Source organism: Chanodichthys erythropterus, chromosome 21, assembly GCF_024489055.1.
Source record: "Chanodichthys erythropterus isolate Z2021 chromosome 21, ASM2448905v1, whole genome shotgun sequence".
Lineage (NCBI taxonomy): Eukaryota > Metazoa > Chordata > Actinopteri > Cypriniformes > Xenocyprididae > Chanodichthys > Chanodichthys erythropterus.
Window position 1 is genome coordinate 4,902,564 of NC_090241.1, and position 15,142 is coordinate 4,917,705.

The 15,142-nt window shown below is 39.8% G+C and overlaps 1 protein-coding gene across 6 annotated transcripts in view; it reads left to right on the forward strand.

Moving 5' to 3' along the window:
- Positions 1 to 15,142, forward strand: part of pcnt (pericentrin) — a 48,469-nt gene that overhangs the window by 6,532 nt on the left and 26,795 nt on the right. For all 6 annotated transcript variants that reach the window (XM_067372713.1, XM_067372716.1, XM_067372714.1 and 3 more), the window contains 19 exons: positions 117 to 212; positions 303 to 2,255; positions 2,448 to 2,636; positions 3,352 to 3,447; positions 3,561 to 3,704; positions 4,470 to 4,725; positions 4,865 to 4,944; positions 5,033 to 5,267; positions 5,670 to 5,770; positions 5,860 to 5,971; positions 6,171 to 6,417; positions 6,956 to 7,034; positions 7,711 to 7,927; positions 8,573 to 8,772; positions 9,013 to 9,446; positions 10,190 to 10,793; positions 10,903 to 11,112; positions 11,259 to 11,411; positions 13,655 to 13,801. In XM_067372713.1, coding sequence (XP_067228814.1) covers positions 117 to 212; positions 303 to 2,255; positions 2,448 to 2,636; positions 3,352 to 3,447; positions 3,561 to 3,704; positions 4,470 to 4,725; positions 4,865 to 4,944; positions 5,033 to 5,267; positions 5,670 to 5,770; positions 5,860 to 5,971; positions 6,171 to 6,417; positions 6,956 to 7,034; positions 7,711 to 7,927; positions 8,573 to 8,772; positions 9,013 to 9,446; positions 10,190 to 10,793; positions 10,903 to 11,112; positions 11,259 to 11,411; positions 13,655 to 13,801 — 5,553 coding nt within the window. The remainder of the gene's footprint in view (positions 1 to 116; positions 213 to 302; positions 2,256 to 2,447; positions 2,637 to 3,351; positions 3,448 to 3,560; positions 3,705 to 4,469; positions 4,726 to 4,864; positions 4,945 to 5,032; positions 5,268 to 5,669; positions 5,771 to 5,859; positions 5,972 to 6,170; positions 6,418 to 6,955; positions 7,035 to 7,710; positions 7,928 to 8,572; positions 8,773 to 9,012; positions 9,447 to 10,189; positions 10,794 to 10,902; positions 11,113 to 11,258; positions 11,412 to 13,654; positions 13,802 to 15,142) is intronic.

The following is a 15,142-nucleotide window of genomic DNA, read 5'->3' on the forward strand; positions in this document are numbered from 1 at the left end:
CATAAGTTGTTAGTCCCCAATGTGCAACAAATCAGTTTTTTTTTTTTTTTTTTTTTCTTCACAATAATACACAACAGTGTAGGAGTTTAAACAAGTAAATGTTATACTCTTTGCAGGCTAAAGAATATCTACGTAGCAAAAGTCAAGGTTGTGTGGATCTGACCCAGGCTGCTCAGAATCAGCTTCACGTACAGTTGGAGGAGACACAACAGGTCAGGCCGTTTGTATCCTTTTAACAGTTAAGCTTGTCTATTAAGCAAAATATGCATTTGTGTTAGTAACATGTTTCATTTGTTTAAAAGGTGACTAAGGAGCAACAGTGCCTCTTGGCCCAAAAAGAAGCTGAGATCTCAGATCTGCAACAGAAATTGTGTGTCATGGAAAAATCCCTCTCTCAGCTTCAACATGCCTTTACCCAGAGAAGTGCTGATCAAACAGATCTAAGGCTTGACCATTACGGTGATTTGGATTTATCCACTGTGAGCCCTCTTCTCCCAGATAACGGTCTTGACTCATACTCTGAATCTTTACTGCGAAGCCTTAGAGCTGAGCTAGAGGAAGAGCGTAAGAACAGCCAGCGAGCTCAAGAACAAATAGAAGCGTTTCAGAAGAGGGTACAGAGTCTGGAAAATGAGAAGACCCTGATGGAAGCTCATCTGGCTGCGTTTGCTGAAACACAAGCCCAGGAAGCCCAGAATTATAAAGCAGAAAAAGATGAACTCAACCAAGAAATGGCCAGGTTAGATAACCTTGTCAAGGAGCTTCAAAATCGTCTTCATGAAGAGGAGGAGACGGGGCACCATATGCGTTCCAAATATGAAGCTGATATTTCCAATTATGATCTCAGGCTTCAGACTCTTGAGGAGGAAAGGGAATTGAATGTAGCTCAGCTTACCGAAGCTCACGAGGCTGCCCTTAGGCGTCTACAGGACGAGCACTCTGATGAGATCAATCGTATCAAGGAGCTTCTGAACCAGGCCCAAAGTCAACATTCTGATTCTCATCAGAACGTTTCCAAAGACAATGGTGCAGATATACCCTGGAACATAATCTCCAAAGAGCACTACAATGAGGAGACGGCCATTGAGTGTGTTGCCAGAGACTACTATAGTTTTGATGTCTCTGCAGGGGGTTTCCAGGATGTTCTGATGGAGCGATACTTGGCTTCGGAAGGGCCTCAAGAAAGTTCATTACTTGAAGGGAGTCTGGAGGAACGCAGCCTGATGGAGAACTCTGAGACGTCCAGGTTTGAGCTAGACAGTGAGGTCTTATTTCATGCTTCAGATTACCCTAACAATGTCACATCTGAAGGTGATAAGTCAGAGCCAGGACCGTCCGTAGTTTCTGGCGTTGATGTGCACCAACCGGATGAAATGTCCTTCACTGATGCCCAGTGGCAAAACTCAACCTCAGCCATTGAAGAGTTGAATGAGAGTACAGGCACTGTGGACTTGGCTAAAGAGCTTCTGATCCAGCAGTGCAGAGACCTGTCAGAGCAGTTAGAGGATCGGGAACGCCAGCTTGAGGTTCTTCAAGAAGAGGTTCGGCACTCTGCGGAAGAGGTAGAGGAGGCACGGGAGCGTTGGAGCAAAGCTTCGGAGGAGCTTGAGGAAGCTAAGTGGGAGCTGGAGATGGAACGTGAGAAAAGAATTCAGTACGAGGAAGTTATCAGCCAGAAAGCGAATGAAGACAACCTCAAGAACAAACTAAGTGATCTGCAGGTTCAAGACAATGCAAGGATAATGCCCAACAAAACTGATTCCAATAAGACCTCAATCCCTTTGTCTACAGAGGAGTTGCTAAAGGAACTAAGGGAAGAAAAGGCCCAATTGGTGCTACAGCTCAAGCTTCAGGAGCAGCTAGTAAATGATGTCCATGAGCAGAAAGCAGCAGGTGACTCTGTAAGTAGTGAGTTTTCGTCTTTGCAAGCTCAGAGAGATGAATTTCAACTTCAGCTGGAGCAGCAAAGGGAAAAACACCAAGCTACTTCAGTGCTGCTTGGTCAAAGGACCTTACAGCTGGATCAAGCCAATAGAGAGCTTCAGCAGCTCAAAGCTGAAGTAGAGGAGAAAGCTGGACTGTTGCAAGACTTGGAAGAAGAGAAGACAGACCTAGAGTCTAAACTAGTGTGCCTTAAAGAGAACCTCACCAACATGGAAGAGGAGAAAGCTAGCCTTGAAAGACGTCTTCAAGTTTTGGAGGACCAAGCAAAGAGCATGGAGATGGTTCTAGAATCAGAACTGAAGAACTTTGAGGTTTGAATCTTAATTGCTCTTTTAAAATATGCGATATATTGAATGTGTAAACTACAGTGTTGCTGGTTAAAAGCAGAGTAATAAGAACAAACAAATGCATACCTTTGTTTTTTCAGAATGTGAAAATCCTGGAATATATTATGTATTTGACATGAATGTGATCCTCCAAGTAACTCATACCTGTATCTTTAGCACCAACTTGAATCAAAGAATGCAGAGCTCAAGGAAGTAAGGGAAGCACAAGAGAAGGCAGAAGAGGAATACATGGAAAAGGAGAGTGCCTTAAGGAAAGAACTCCTCACAGTCAAACAGGATCTAGAGGAAAGACAAAAACAACATGAGGAGGAGCAGAGAATCCTGGAAGAGAAACACCAGAAAGAGGTGAGGTTTAGGTTGCTACAGTGACTAGAAGAGAATGTCCATTTAAAAAAAAAAAAAAAAAAATGGGTAAAAAATAGTTCTCATTAAGATATGGTGATGCCCCCCTTTAAACCTTTAACCCCCTCCACACCTCTGACTACCAAATAATATCACAAAAAAAACTGACAATGTAAGTTTTCATTTTATTTATATATATGATATATAATTAAAATCTACAGTGAAATACACCTGCAATTGTTAAACTTTATTGCTGTTAAATATGACAAGAGAACAGATCAGAACTTTTAAAAAAATCTTGGTGATGCTGCTTTGTATGAACAATATAAAATCAGTGGCTGCATTGAGTTCTTTTGACGGTGACCTCACAAGCACAGCTTCTTGTATGTTTTCTTCCCGGAACGTGACAGGGGAGCGTTGAGCTCACAATATCAGCTTGTGATGCTGTCTGCTGAAGAGGTGCTGTTCTACAGCAAGGGTCTTCTATATCGTGCTTGTTCAGATTGTGATTCAAATGGTGAATTGCTGTTTGGTGCTGCTTTATAAAGGCAGAAAGCCAACTGCCATTCACACACTCAAATGCCTTTTGCACCGCTGTTTTCTTTTTTGTTTTCTTTTCTGTGGCTCTCCCACACCCCCCTTACAGTGGGATCAAAGGGAATTGCGTGAAATGCTGTGCATTCATAACTATTGATCTCTTATGTTTCCCTACCTCCAGGTTAAATACTTGAATGTTCGATTTGAGCGGGAACTTTCCGAGCAATCTGCTCATCTGGAAGATGAGCAGAAAAGACAGATCAGCTTGATCAAACAGGTTAAACAACTTACTATTTACCTATTTATTCTAGCCATGTTTATTTCACCCTTTCATACGAGACTTGTCCTTTTTAAGGCATACATATGTCTTTGTCATCTCTGCTGTACTAGGTCTATGAACGGGAGCATGAGAGGGAGTTGACGCAGCTGGCAGCTCAACAAAGCGAGGAAATTGGCAGACTTAAAGATGAGCTTGTCAGGGAGCTTCAAGACGGGCTGGAGGCTGCACACCAGGCTGAGCTACTCCAAACACAAGTACCTTTTTGAACTCATTTGATTTTGTAATCTCGGGGGATGTTTTGGAATGTAATGCTAACATGCTGCAAATTGTTCAAAAGTTTGGGGTCAGTAAGAAGGTTTTTTTTTTTTTTTTTTTTTTTTTAAATAAATAAATAAATGCTTTTATTCAGCAAGTGTGCATGAAATTGATCAAGTGGTAGTAAAGCTAAATTTAATGGTTTCCACAAAAATATTAATCGGTACTGTTTGTTGTTGATAAATGTTTTTTGAGCAGCAAATCTGCATATTAGAATGATTTTTGAAGGATCATGTGGCACTAAAGACTTGAGTTATGGCTGCTGAAAATTCAGCTTTGCATCACAGGAATAAATTACATTTTAACAACAAAAAAAATGTGTTAAGTGAAAGTATTTTACTTTTTACTTTATTTTTGATCAAATAAATGCAGTCTTGGTGAGTATAGGACACTTCTTTCAAAAACATTTGAAAAATCTTACCAACCCCAAACTTTTGAACAATGGCATATGACATGGAATGCAGTATGCAGCTACTTAAATTAGTCTTTCATGTAAACATGATGGATATGTAAAAAAGATGTAAATGCATTTTTCTTGGCCAGTTGCCTACAGCTCTTCAGCAGCATGAGCACAGGAATTCAACCGCTGTCAACGTGTACTGAATTCTTAATAGCAGATCGGCAGTGTGCTATTCTAAACCTACTCATACCCTCAATTCCACTCATCAGCTAAAATGTTGGTTGATTTTACTCTTTGTAATCAGAGCCAGCACAAGCTAGAGCTTGAAGCCTTGCGTCTCAGCCTGACCAACTTGCACACAGCCCAGCTGGAGCTTTCTCAAACCAACATGCAGAAAGATAAGGAGGTGGCCCTCAGTGAGCTGCAGACCATGTTACGAGAGAAATGGGCACAGGAGAGCGCCATGCTGCAGACACGCCAACAGTTTGAGCTGGAAAGAATCCGGGAGCAGAACCAAGAGCAGGAGCAGCGAAACCAGCGTCTGCACCAACAAGAGATGGGTGAGGGTTTGGCCTGTAGTTTCTTCAAAAAAGATTCTTCTTTTTAGTTTTACACTAGTACTTTGACAATGCAGTGGGACATATTTTTGTTGGCTGAAGTATATGTGTGTGAGTGTATATATGCTCTTTCACTGCATAGATAATCTGAGTCAGGAGTGGGAGAGGAGAGTTTTGGAAGAGAAAAGCTCTGTGGAACAGTTGCAGGCCTGTAAACTGGAGGTGAACTGTTTCTCTTTTGATGGGCTAACATCTTGACCCACTAAAATATTGTGGCTGTAGTGCAATTTTATTTTTATTTTCTCTGCAGGACCTAAAAGGCAAGTTGCTATTGGAGGCTGAAGAGGCAAAAACTGAACTTCAGAGCAGATTAAATGATGCCCATCATAAACTGAGTGATACCCAAGTTGCCCTCACCGAGGCTGAAGCAGCTCTGTCTGAGACGCAGTGTAGGCTAGAAGAACTGCAGCGTTCCAGAGATCAAGACATCAAGAGTCTGGAGAAAGAGCTCAACCAGGCCTTGACTGACAGAGATGCTGCTGCACGTGAGTGTCATTTAAACCATTTTCTCACTTAGTTTTGTTCATTTAGGCATTTAAAAACAGGAGCATTGCAAGAGCTCTGTCACGTGTGTGTACAGCTACAGATAAAGCCACAATAAATAAGCCCATGTAGCTAACTAATAGTGCCATCTATCAAGATGTATTGAGCAGAACCACAGCAAATAAACAGGTGCACTCTGACCAATGAGAGGACAGTTTTAAAATGTGACTTGCATTAATGCATTTTGGTATGCTTTGAAATGTTGCTTTGAAATGTTACCTTGAACCGTGAACCGAACCAAGAAGAAAATGCAACATTGTAACAGTTTAAGTCCCTGTTTTGGAACCAAGCTAAACGTTCCGCATCTCTGAGAACACCCTAAGTTCCCATCCTTTCCCCTTCAGGTGCAGTTGAGGAGTTGGTTGCGTGTCACAAGGTAGCACTGCAGGAGCAACAGGAACGTGCCCGAGCCTTGGAACAGAGAGAAAAAGAGCTGACGCAAGAGGTACCATTCACAACTTGCATTTATTGCAACATAATTGCAATGCATATGTTTTCTTTTCGTTTGGTACTGAGGCAACATCTTTGTGAAAGGTTGATCGTCTGCAGTCAGAAAGGGAGGAACTGAAGGCCAATTCAGAGCAGGAGATCTCAAACCTCTGGTCCCAGTTGGAGTGCATGAGAACCAACAGACAGGAGCTCGGAGGCAAGCTGGGCTATTTCCCTTTGAGACTTTTCTGCTTTTGAATATCTCTTTGGACTTAGGCTGCTGTATTGTTTTACTCATTTATTATTTATAATAGAACAGTTTTATTTTCTTCTGAACTGATGTTTGTGTTTCCAGCCAAGTTCCTACTATTCAGTGCTGATGTGAATTAAAAGGAATTTGAATTTTGTCTTTATAGAGCTGAAAGAGCAGCTGTTAGCACGCTCATCACGGGTTGATGACATTGAGCGACTGAAACAAGAATTCGCTCAGCAGCGGCAGGAAATCAAAGAACAGAATGAGGCAGAGCTGGAAAACCTCCGCACCTATTTCGAGCAGAGACTCAGAGTCACAGAAGAGGGTCATCGGGAAGAAATCGCACTCCTGCAGCTGCGCCTCGTAGAGGGAGCCCTGGAGGACTCTATACTGAAGACTGGAGATGAGAGGTTTGCTTGCATTTCTTGGGGTTAGGGTCATGCACTTGTGTTCAAGGCTACATTTTAGTAATGATAGTGATTCTGTAATTTGAAATCTTTGGCTTAAGCTTACATTTACATATTATACAATTGGAAACCATTAGGCATCATTTACACCTGATACACCTGGTATGATCACCTGAGATATTGACTATCAAGTGTAAACATGGCAACCTCTATGCTATGCAATGTACAAATGGGGAATAATACAACATTATTTGGCATGCAGGCCGAAATTGGCCCTTTGTTTTGGCCCACCATGCCATTTCACAAGAGGGGTATTTGCCATTTAAAGTATTTCTTTATTTCTAAAGAATGTACAGAATGAGTGAATTTTTTTATATATAAAATAGTTGGATGTAATGCAACATTTATAATGCATTAATTCTCACAGAACAAGAAAACAAATCGTGTATCGTGTACATACTCATTTATATATTTTACATACAAAAATATGAAACTGCATCCAAGGACATAACACAGGGTAACACAATATATTGTTTTGTAGCTTTCTCTCAGAAGGGAAGAGTGAAGACGACAGGAGTGATGCTATGGCTGAGATCACAAGACAACTGGAGAAACACAAGGTGAATTGTGTTGTAGTTGGTTATGTTGTTGAGTTTTAGTGATTAACCAAGGTTCGTACGGCCATGAAAAACCTGGAAAAGTCATGGAATAATAAAATATCAATTTCCAGGCCTGGAAAAGTTTTGGAAAAATAAACCCAGAAAGTTTTGGAAAAGTTTTTCAAAATAATTATATAATATAATATGTTTAAGTGTTTCATTTTGCAGCGTTGAGCATTATATCTAATCACACACGTTTCTGTTGAGCTTATGAATGTGATGGCCAGATGTGACATTCAGATTAGTCATTGCTGAAACAAATAATTTTATATCCCATCATTCTCCCACCTTGTAGTTAAAGATGGCTTTTATTAATGATAACATTTTATTGGTACCCGTCTATATAGTATTCTGAAACTTAACTGTAAGTATTTGACATAAGAGATGACATGGGTAATCACAAAAATTGCACTTATGAAAAAAGCCCTTAGAAATCAATAGCAAGGGGCCACTTAATGGAAAAGTTCATTTCTGACCCTGGCCTGGGGTTAACGTCTGGCAGATACAGCTTGTACTTTGGTCTAAATTGCAAATGACTACCATTGACCAATTTATTAGTAATAGAATGAGTTGGGGATGAACAAATGCATGTGCGTGCATGTCACTGTTCTTTGAGTTCTTAACTGTTTTTGTACAGGAGGAGCTGGATTCCCTTCGGCTGCAGTTAGAGCAGAGACACCAGCAGGAACTGGAGCAACTGCGGTCTAGCATGACTCTGGTTTATAAAGAACAACTGCTCCAAGCTCGCACTGAGCTCACTGACCGATACTACAAAGACATCGACCAGCTCAACACCAAACACGCCCATGAACTAGAGCAGCTCCGTGCCAAACTCTCAGACAACCATATCAAAGGTGAAGCTTTGTTCAGTGTGTTCCAAACTGTTTGTCTTTTTTGAAAACCATAGCAACCACTCGGAACACCTCAGCAACCACGCTTGCACACTTAGGAAAACACCCTAGCATTGTGGCAGCAATTGCATGGGGAACACCATGTTTTCTTCAGAAAAATACACTACCGTTGAAAAGTTTGGGGTCAGTACTTTATGTAATTTTTTTTTTTTTGAAAGAAATCAATACTTTTATTTAGCAAGAATGCATTAAATTGATCAGAAGTGACAGTAAAGACATTGTATAATGCTACAAAGATTTCCATTTATAAATAAAATGAATAGAAACTCCAAAACAACAGCATTTATTTTATTTCCATTTGTCAAAGAATCCTAAAAATATATATATAATAACTTTCACAGAAATGTCAAGCAGCACTGTTTAAAAAGTGATAATACGAAATGTAACTTTATTATGAAATCAGCGTGATGCTGAAAATTCAGCTTTGACATCACGGGGATAAATAACATTTTAAAAATAACCATTTCTACTGTAATGTATTTTAAAGTGTAATATTTCACAACATTAGAGACTTTTTTCAGAAACATCTTACCAACCCCAATTTCAACGGTATATGAATTTTTTTTTTTTTTTTTTTTTTCTCATCAGAAATAAACAAGTTGCGGCTGCAGTCTGCACAGGACGTAGCAAGGCAGGTGGAGGCTGAGGTGAAGGAGAGGACTCAGCAGCACCAGGCCAAAGTGAGCCAGCTGGAAACCCAGCTATCTCAGCTCTCCCAAAAGCACTCAGAGGAACTGGAGAAAGTGGCAGAGCAACATCGTGAGCAGCTCAGACAGATGGAAGAGACAGTAAGTGTACACATAAGAGCAGGCCTTTATATGTGGGACAAAAGGGCTTTGGTGGAGATTGTAGCCAAAGGCTGGTACCAAGCACTGTCATAAGGTGGAGAAATAGTGGTCATGCTGTAGACAGATGAAACTCATGCTGTTTTTTTGTGGAGACCCTTTAGCAATACTGTAATATCAATTATCAGTGGCGTCTTTATGAATACGGTTCTTTTTTTATGCTGTGTTCTCTTCCTTTTAAAGCATCAGAAAGATGTTGCTGAAGAGTTGAGGGTGCGCCTTGAGGAGGCACAGAAGGCAGAGAGGAATCGTGTGAGTGAGGAGTTTACTAAAGAGCAGGCCCGACTGAGGGAGCAACTCCAATTGCAGGCTGAGGAGCATTTGGCTTCCCAGAGAGTGCAGCTTCAGAGATCTGCACTTGAAGAGAAAGGGGAGTTGGAGCAGAGGCTTCTGGAGGTCCAAAAGCTCCTGGATGTGGAAAGGCAGAGCCTTCAAGCACTGCAGAAGAGTCTGGAGTGTGAAGAGAACCCTCAGGTGGTGGCGTTGAAGCAGAAACTTCAGGCTCAATACGAGAGAGAGATGTGCACTGCAAAGAGTGCCATGGCAGCAGAGGTAAAAGAGCTGAACGCTCTACTTCAAGATCAGATGGAGAGCAAGCTACAAGAGGCCCTCTGCAGGTTAGAGACTGCATTACGCTGAAACTGTATACAATGTTAATACTTTGGGCAAATACAGCCCAGAGCTGCTTAAATTAAACCTCAATATAGTCCTATTACTATTATCTGTACTCTTAGTATTGCTTATTTTTTTTGAATGACCTAGGGCTACACGATATGGAAAAAGTATAATTGAGAATTAGGGGTGTAATAGTTATTTTTATATTGTGATATCTTGATATAATAATGTACCATGTATCGTTGATGATTTGCAATATAGTTATTTTTATCTCAGTTTACTGTATTATAAGGTATAATCCGCTCAATAATATAAATTCTGTCATCATGTACCCTCATGTTGTTTCAAACCTATAAGAATTTTGTTTAACTTCCAAACAGAAATGAAGATATTTATGAAACCTGAGAGATTACTGTGCCTTCATTTAAAGTCCATTCCTCTAAAATTTAAAAGATTCAAACAATGTCTTAAAGGCACCGTAAAAATAATCGAATGGTCTAAAGAGACACAATGACAATAAATGATGATCGGTTTTGCAATGACGCGCAAAGGCTTCTGTTGTAAACAAGCATGCGTGACATGCAAAAACATGAGTGAGTAAATGTAGAAATTAAACATTGCAGAATAAAATTGCACAAAATTGCAATAAAAATAACAAAAAAAAAATTATTATAACAGGACAATGCACAACAAAATTGAGAATGTAGTAAATGTGCTCATTATCATCTGTATGTCATACATGTAGGCACCAAGAAGAGCAGAAACAACTGGAAGAGAAGTTGACCCTTCAAAGAGATGCTGCCATGGGTCAACAGAGAGAACAGCATGCCGTGGAGCTGCAGGCCCAGAAAACACTCCTGGACCAGCGAGCTGCACAATTAGAGCATCTTGAAAAGGAGTGTCAAGATCTCAAAATACACCACCAGGAGGAACTGAAGTCCCTGAGGGCCAATCACAAGACCGCCTTAGAGACCTTGGAGATGGAACTTACAAATAAACACAAGGCGGAGCTCGACAAATTAGAGGCTGTCCTTCAGGAGACCAACCTGGCACAGCTTGAAGCTCAAGAGGCGGAGCTTCAGGCACGACACAAACAAGAGAGGGAGGAGCTTGAGGAGAGGCTGTTGGCAAACATGGATACACTGGAGAGCACGTACTTGAAGGAAATTCAGGCTGTACGGGATGAGAAGGAAGGAGAACTGTGTGACCTTCAAGAACACTGTACTCGAGAGATTGAGAGGGTGAGAAAGGAGGAGCAAACCATCAGAGAGGACCTCAGGAGTGAGCTTGTTAAGGTCCATATGGATAACTTCAGCGCCATGACAAGAGAGTTGCATCAAGCCCATCAGGTGAGCACTGTAATGGAGGGATAGATTTTGTGAGCATTTTTGATGCAAGTTTAGTTCATTTGGTATGTAAAGTTTATTGCAGAAGCAACATGTTAACTTGCTCATGCAGGCGGAGATATCTGAAGCGGTCTCCTCTGAGAGGGCTGCTCTGGATGATGAGCATCGACGTGCTCTGGAAGCTCTTCAGCAGCAAGTAGTTGCTTTAGAGAAGCAGCATAGCGCCGCCCTTCTGGAGATCACCGATATTGCCACTGCAGAGAAAATGCAACATGAGCAAGAACTGGATGAGCTGGCCACTAAACATCAGCAACAGCTACAGGTATATGTTCAGGAAGACAAGAGTATGTCATTTCGTTTAGAGGCGTTTAGCCTTCAGTGTGGATTTAGCATAGTTGAGTCTTGTTTTGAACTAAGATGATAAGAGCTTCTTACCTTAACTCTCCTCTCTCCCTCTTTGTACCTCAGGAGTTAAGGGGAGTGTCTGCCAGGGAGCTGGAGGCTCTGCGTAGGGAATTAGAAGAAGCAGCGTCAAGGCAACGCCTCCACTACCTGGAGGAGGCTGAACTTCTCAAATGCAAGTCTGAGGAGCAGTTGCAACAGAAAATTGCACAGTTAAAGGTGAGGAGGACGAGGTGTTGGTGTTTTAGAGTAGCCATATTCTACACTACTATTTCCCTTCATAAGTGCATGTTTATTGGTCAGGGTTTCTAACGCCAAAAACGATGGTAGGTTTTAGTTCTTAAAGGTGCCCTAGAATTAAAAATTGAATTTACCTTGGCATAGTTGAATAACAAGAGTTCAGTACATGGAAAAGACATACACTGAGTTTCAAACTCCATTGTTTCCTCCTCCTTATATAAATCCTAATTTGTTTAAAAGACCAAGCGAGAAAAGAACAGGCGAATCTCAACATAACACCGACTGTGTTACGTAACAGTCGGGGTGTACGCCCCCAATATTTGCATATGCCAGCCCATGTTCCCAACATTATGAAAGACAATTAGACAAGGGCAGCCAGTATTAACATCTGGATCTGTGCACAGCTGAATCATCAGACTAGGTAAGCAAGCAATAACAACAGCGAAAAATGGCAGATGGAGCGATAATAACTGACATGATCCATGATATTTTTAGTGATATTTGTAAATTGTCTTTCTAAATGTTTCGTTATCGTGTTGCTAATGTAGGCTACCGTTGGTTAAAGTTACCATCGTTTATAACTGTATTCACGGTGACGAGCCGTCTATTTTAATTTTTAAACACTTGCAGTCTGTAGAATTCATAAACACAACTTCATTCTTTATAAATCTCTCCAACAATGTGTAATGTTAGCTTTAGCCACGGAGTACTATCAAACTCGTTCAGAATCAAATATAAACACCCAAATAAATACTATACTCACATGACCCAAAGAATGCATGCAGCATACATGACGAACATCTTGTAAAGATCCATTTGAGGGTTATATTAGCTGTGTGAACTTTGTAAATGCATTGTTTTATAGGGTCGCGAGCTCGATGGGCAGGGAGCATGAGATTTAAAGGGCCAGCAGCCCCTGAAAGGTGCATAGTTAATGATGCCCCAAAATAGGCAGTTAAAAAAATTAATTTAAAAAAAATCTATGGAGTATTTTGAGCTGAAACTTCAGACACATTCAGGGGACACCTTAGACTTATATTACATCTTGTAAAAAAAACGTTCAATGGCACCTCTTTAAATGTTTTTATTATATTTATGTGTTTGTTTCATATACATCTCTCTGACCCTTTTTAAGTAGGTTGGCAGGGTCCCCTGAAGTCTTTTTTTTTTTTTTTTTTTTTTTTTTTATTATTATTATAGTTTTAATTTGTTATAATAATATCCCTGTATTAAATTGACATGTAAAATCGACATTGTTTAATAACAAATATTAAAATAAAACAAAAGGGAGCACGTGATACTTGGTAATTTCATTCATTTGAGGGTTTTAAAGTTCATACATGCTAAATTTGTAATTTGGGGTTTGGGTAATATTCATGAGAAATAGTAATCTACTTCTCTACACTTAAAAACTTAGGCAGTAACTATAAACATTGGCACAAAATTAGGCCTAAGAAAGAGTGGCTCATTTTACTTGCAAGCTTGCTTCGCACTTATGAAATCAGTATTAATTTATCATCATTAAATGTAACTTAGACAAGTTGCAAAAATTTTTTTTATAATTTGCAATATTTTTCCTTCCACATGTTCTTGTCATTATTGCTGTGACTATTGTTCGGTATGATAATATTTGTGTATATGTTACTCACAGCTTTTATAAACAATAGCTGAGCTCATTGGGGGAGGGAGTTAACATCTGGAGTGGGGGACGATCCACTCTAAGCTCAAATTATTTCTAATCCCCACCCTGTACTGTACATTTATAGCTTTCATCATTCACAGTAAACCTTTTCTCTGGATCTGACGCTGTCAGACTTTTGCATTTGACCTTGTAGAGCTGTTCTCTAGCTCAAATCTGTCAGCAAGGCCTTTCTGACATTTTACACTGGTTGGTTTGTCAGTTGGCCACTTTCCCATTGGAGCTTTAGAGATCCTCTGTCAGTATTAATCCTACAGATGGGAGGAATTGTAGGGACACGTGAGTGATGGCTGACTGAATGAGGATTTGAGGTTTGTGTGGGGCTTATTTTTTGGTCAATGATCACTTTTGTTTTTGTTCTTTATAGAGATCACAGGGTAAATTCAGATCGGTTACATTCAGGACATTTGGCTTATGTTTGTTTTGATTGGAGAATGAGATGCTGAAGAGTGATATGGGAGTCATCGCCTCTGCCTGTTTCTGCAGCGTTGCCCATGATTTGTGTGTGTGTGTGTTTTTTTAGGAGGAGAGTGACCAGGAAAAGGCTGTTGCTCTGGAGGAGCTGGAAAAGACTTTAAGACAGCAACATGAGCAAACCGAACTCTCCTACAGTGACAAGATGAGCCAACTTACTGCACAACTACAGCAGCTGGACACTGTAGTGTCACAGGTACAACACCCAATCAGTCAGCTTGTCACACAGCCACAGCAAATAAGCAGTCAGCTCAGTGTAGCATTAATATTTACTTAACCTTGAAGTAAACAATCAGCAGTTGAAGTTTTTCACACTTGAAGTTTTCCAGTGTTCTTTTAATTTGTATATAAAGACTTGAATACACTACACAAATTGTGCTTTTTGCCCTGATTTTTGCCCTGATTTGCAGTCTGGGTGAGAGAGCTGGCTAACAGATTTCACAGAAAATCAAGAAGTATATGATGGATGCACACACTCTGATTATCCATCCAGTCAGAGTATATTTGACATCTTTTATATTTTGAGCTGATTTTAGAACACACCTTGTGCACCTTGTTGCTAGAAGTATGACAGATGAAAACAATGCGTTTGTTGTTTTTGGAACGACTTAAAGTCTAGTTTATTTATTATCAGTCTAGTTTATTTAAAAGACTATTTTATTTATTATTAGTTTATTTATTATCAGTCATTTAGTGTATGATGCCCAGCTTTTCTCTGCAACCATTTACAAATTCAACAAGCGTAGTATGGCAGTAAAATAATGACAAATGTATTCTCCAAAAAAGCATGTTATATTGCATTAACAGTGCTTGCATTTTAATGCATTGTATTTTCAGGGCTTGCATTTTTAGGGTCTATATTTAAGCTGTGAATATTTCTATTTAAAACATTTCACACACATTTTCATTATAAAAAATTGCCTTCCAGGCCTCAGTTCTAAAATATTTAGTCTGTTTAAAAATATAACCTATAATATTTAACAGGCAATTTTTGGTCCATTTCATTTCACTTTAAATTTGCTGATTCAAATTCAGTAGAATATCCAACATTGCACATCCAGGAACTGCAGGAATAGCAGTAGAGATACAAATGTAATCTTCACCTGCTGGTGAGCTGACTAACAACAGATGATGTTAAGCATAGCAGGGCTTATTGCTAAAGATTGGTTTAAATGTTTATTTGCAACTGCCAAAATTTTCACTGGCCCCACCAAAAAAGTAATAAGTTGAAATGGTTATTGTTTAATTGTGTTTGACCCATGCAACCTTAAAAAATAAGGTTATGACTCCAAATTTCAGATACCAGTGAAATTTTACAATTCTCGATTCTACTTTTGATATCACAGCAAAAACTACTAGCCTAACTTAAAGTAAACAGTCAGTAATAAAATATGTACAAATAATGGCAATAGCACAAGTATATACAGTATATTACATAGGAAAAAGACTGTTTTTCAGGCGCCATCCGAACAGTGCGTCCGAAGCGGCTTTGTGGACATGCACTTCGGATGTGTATGCACACAACTTCTCAGTGCAA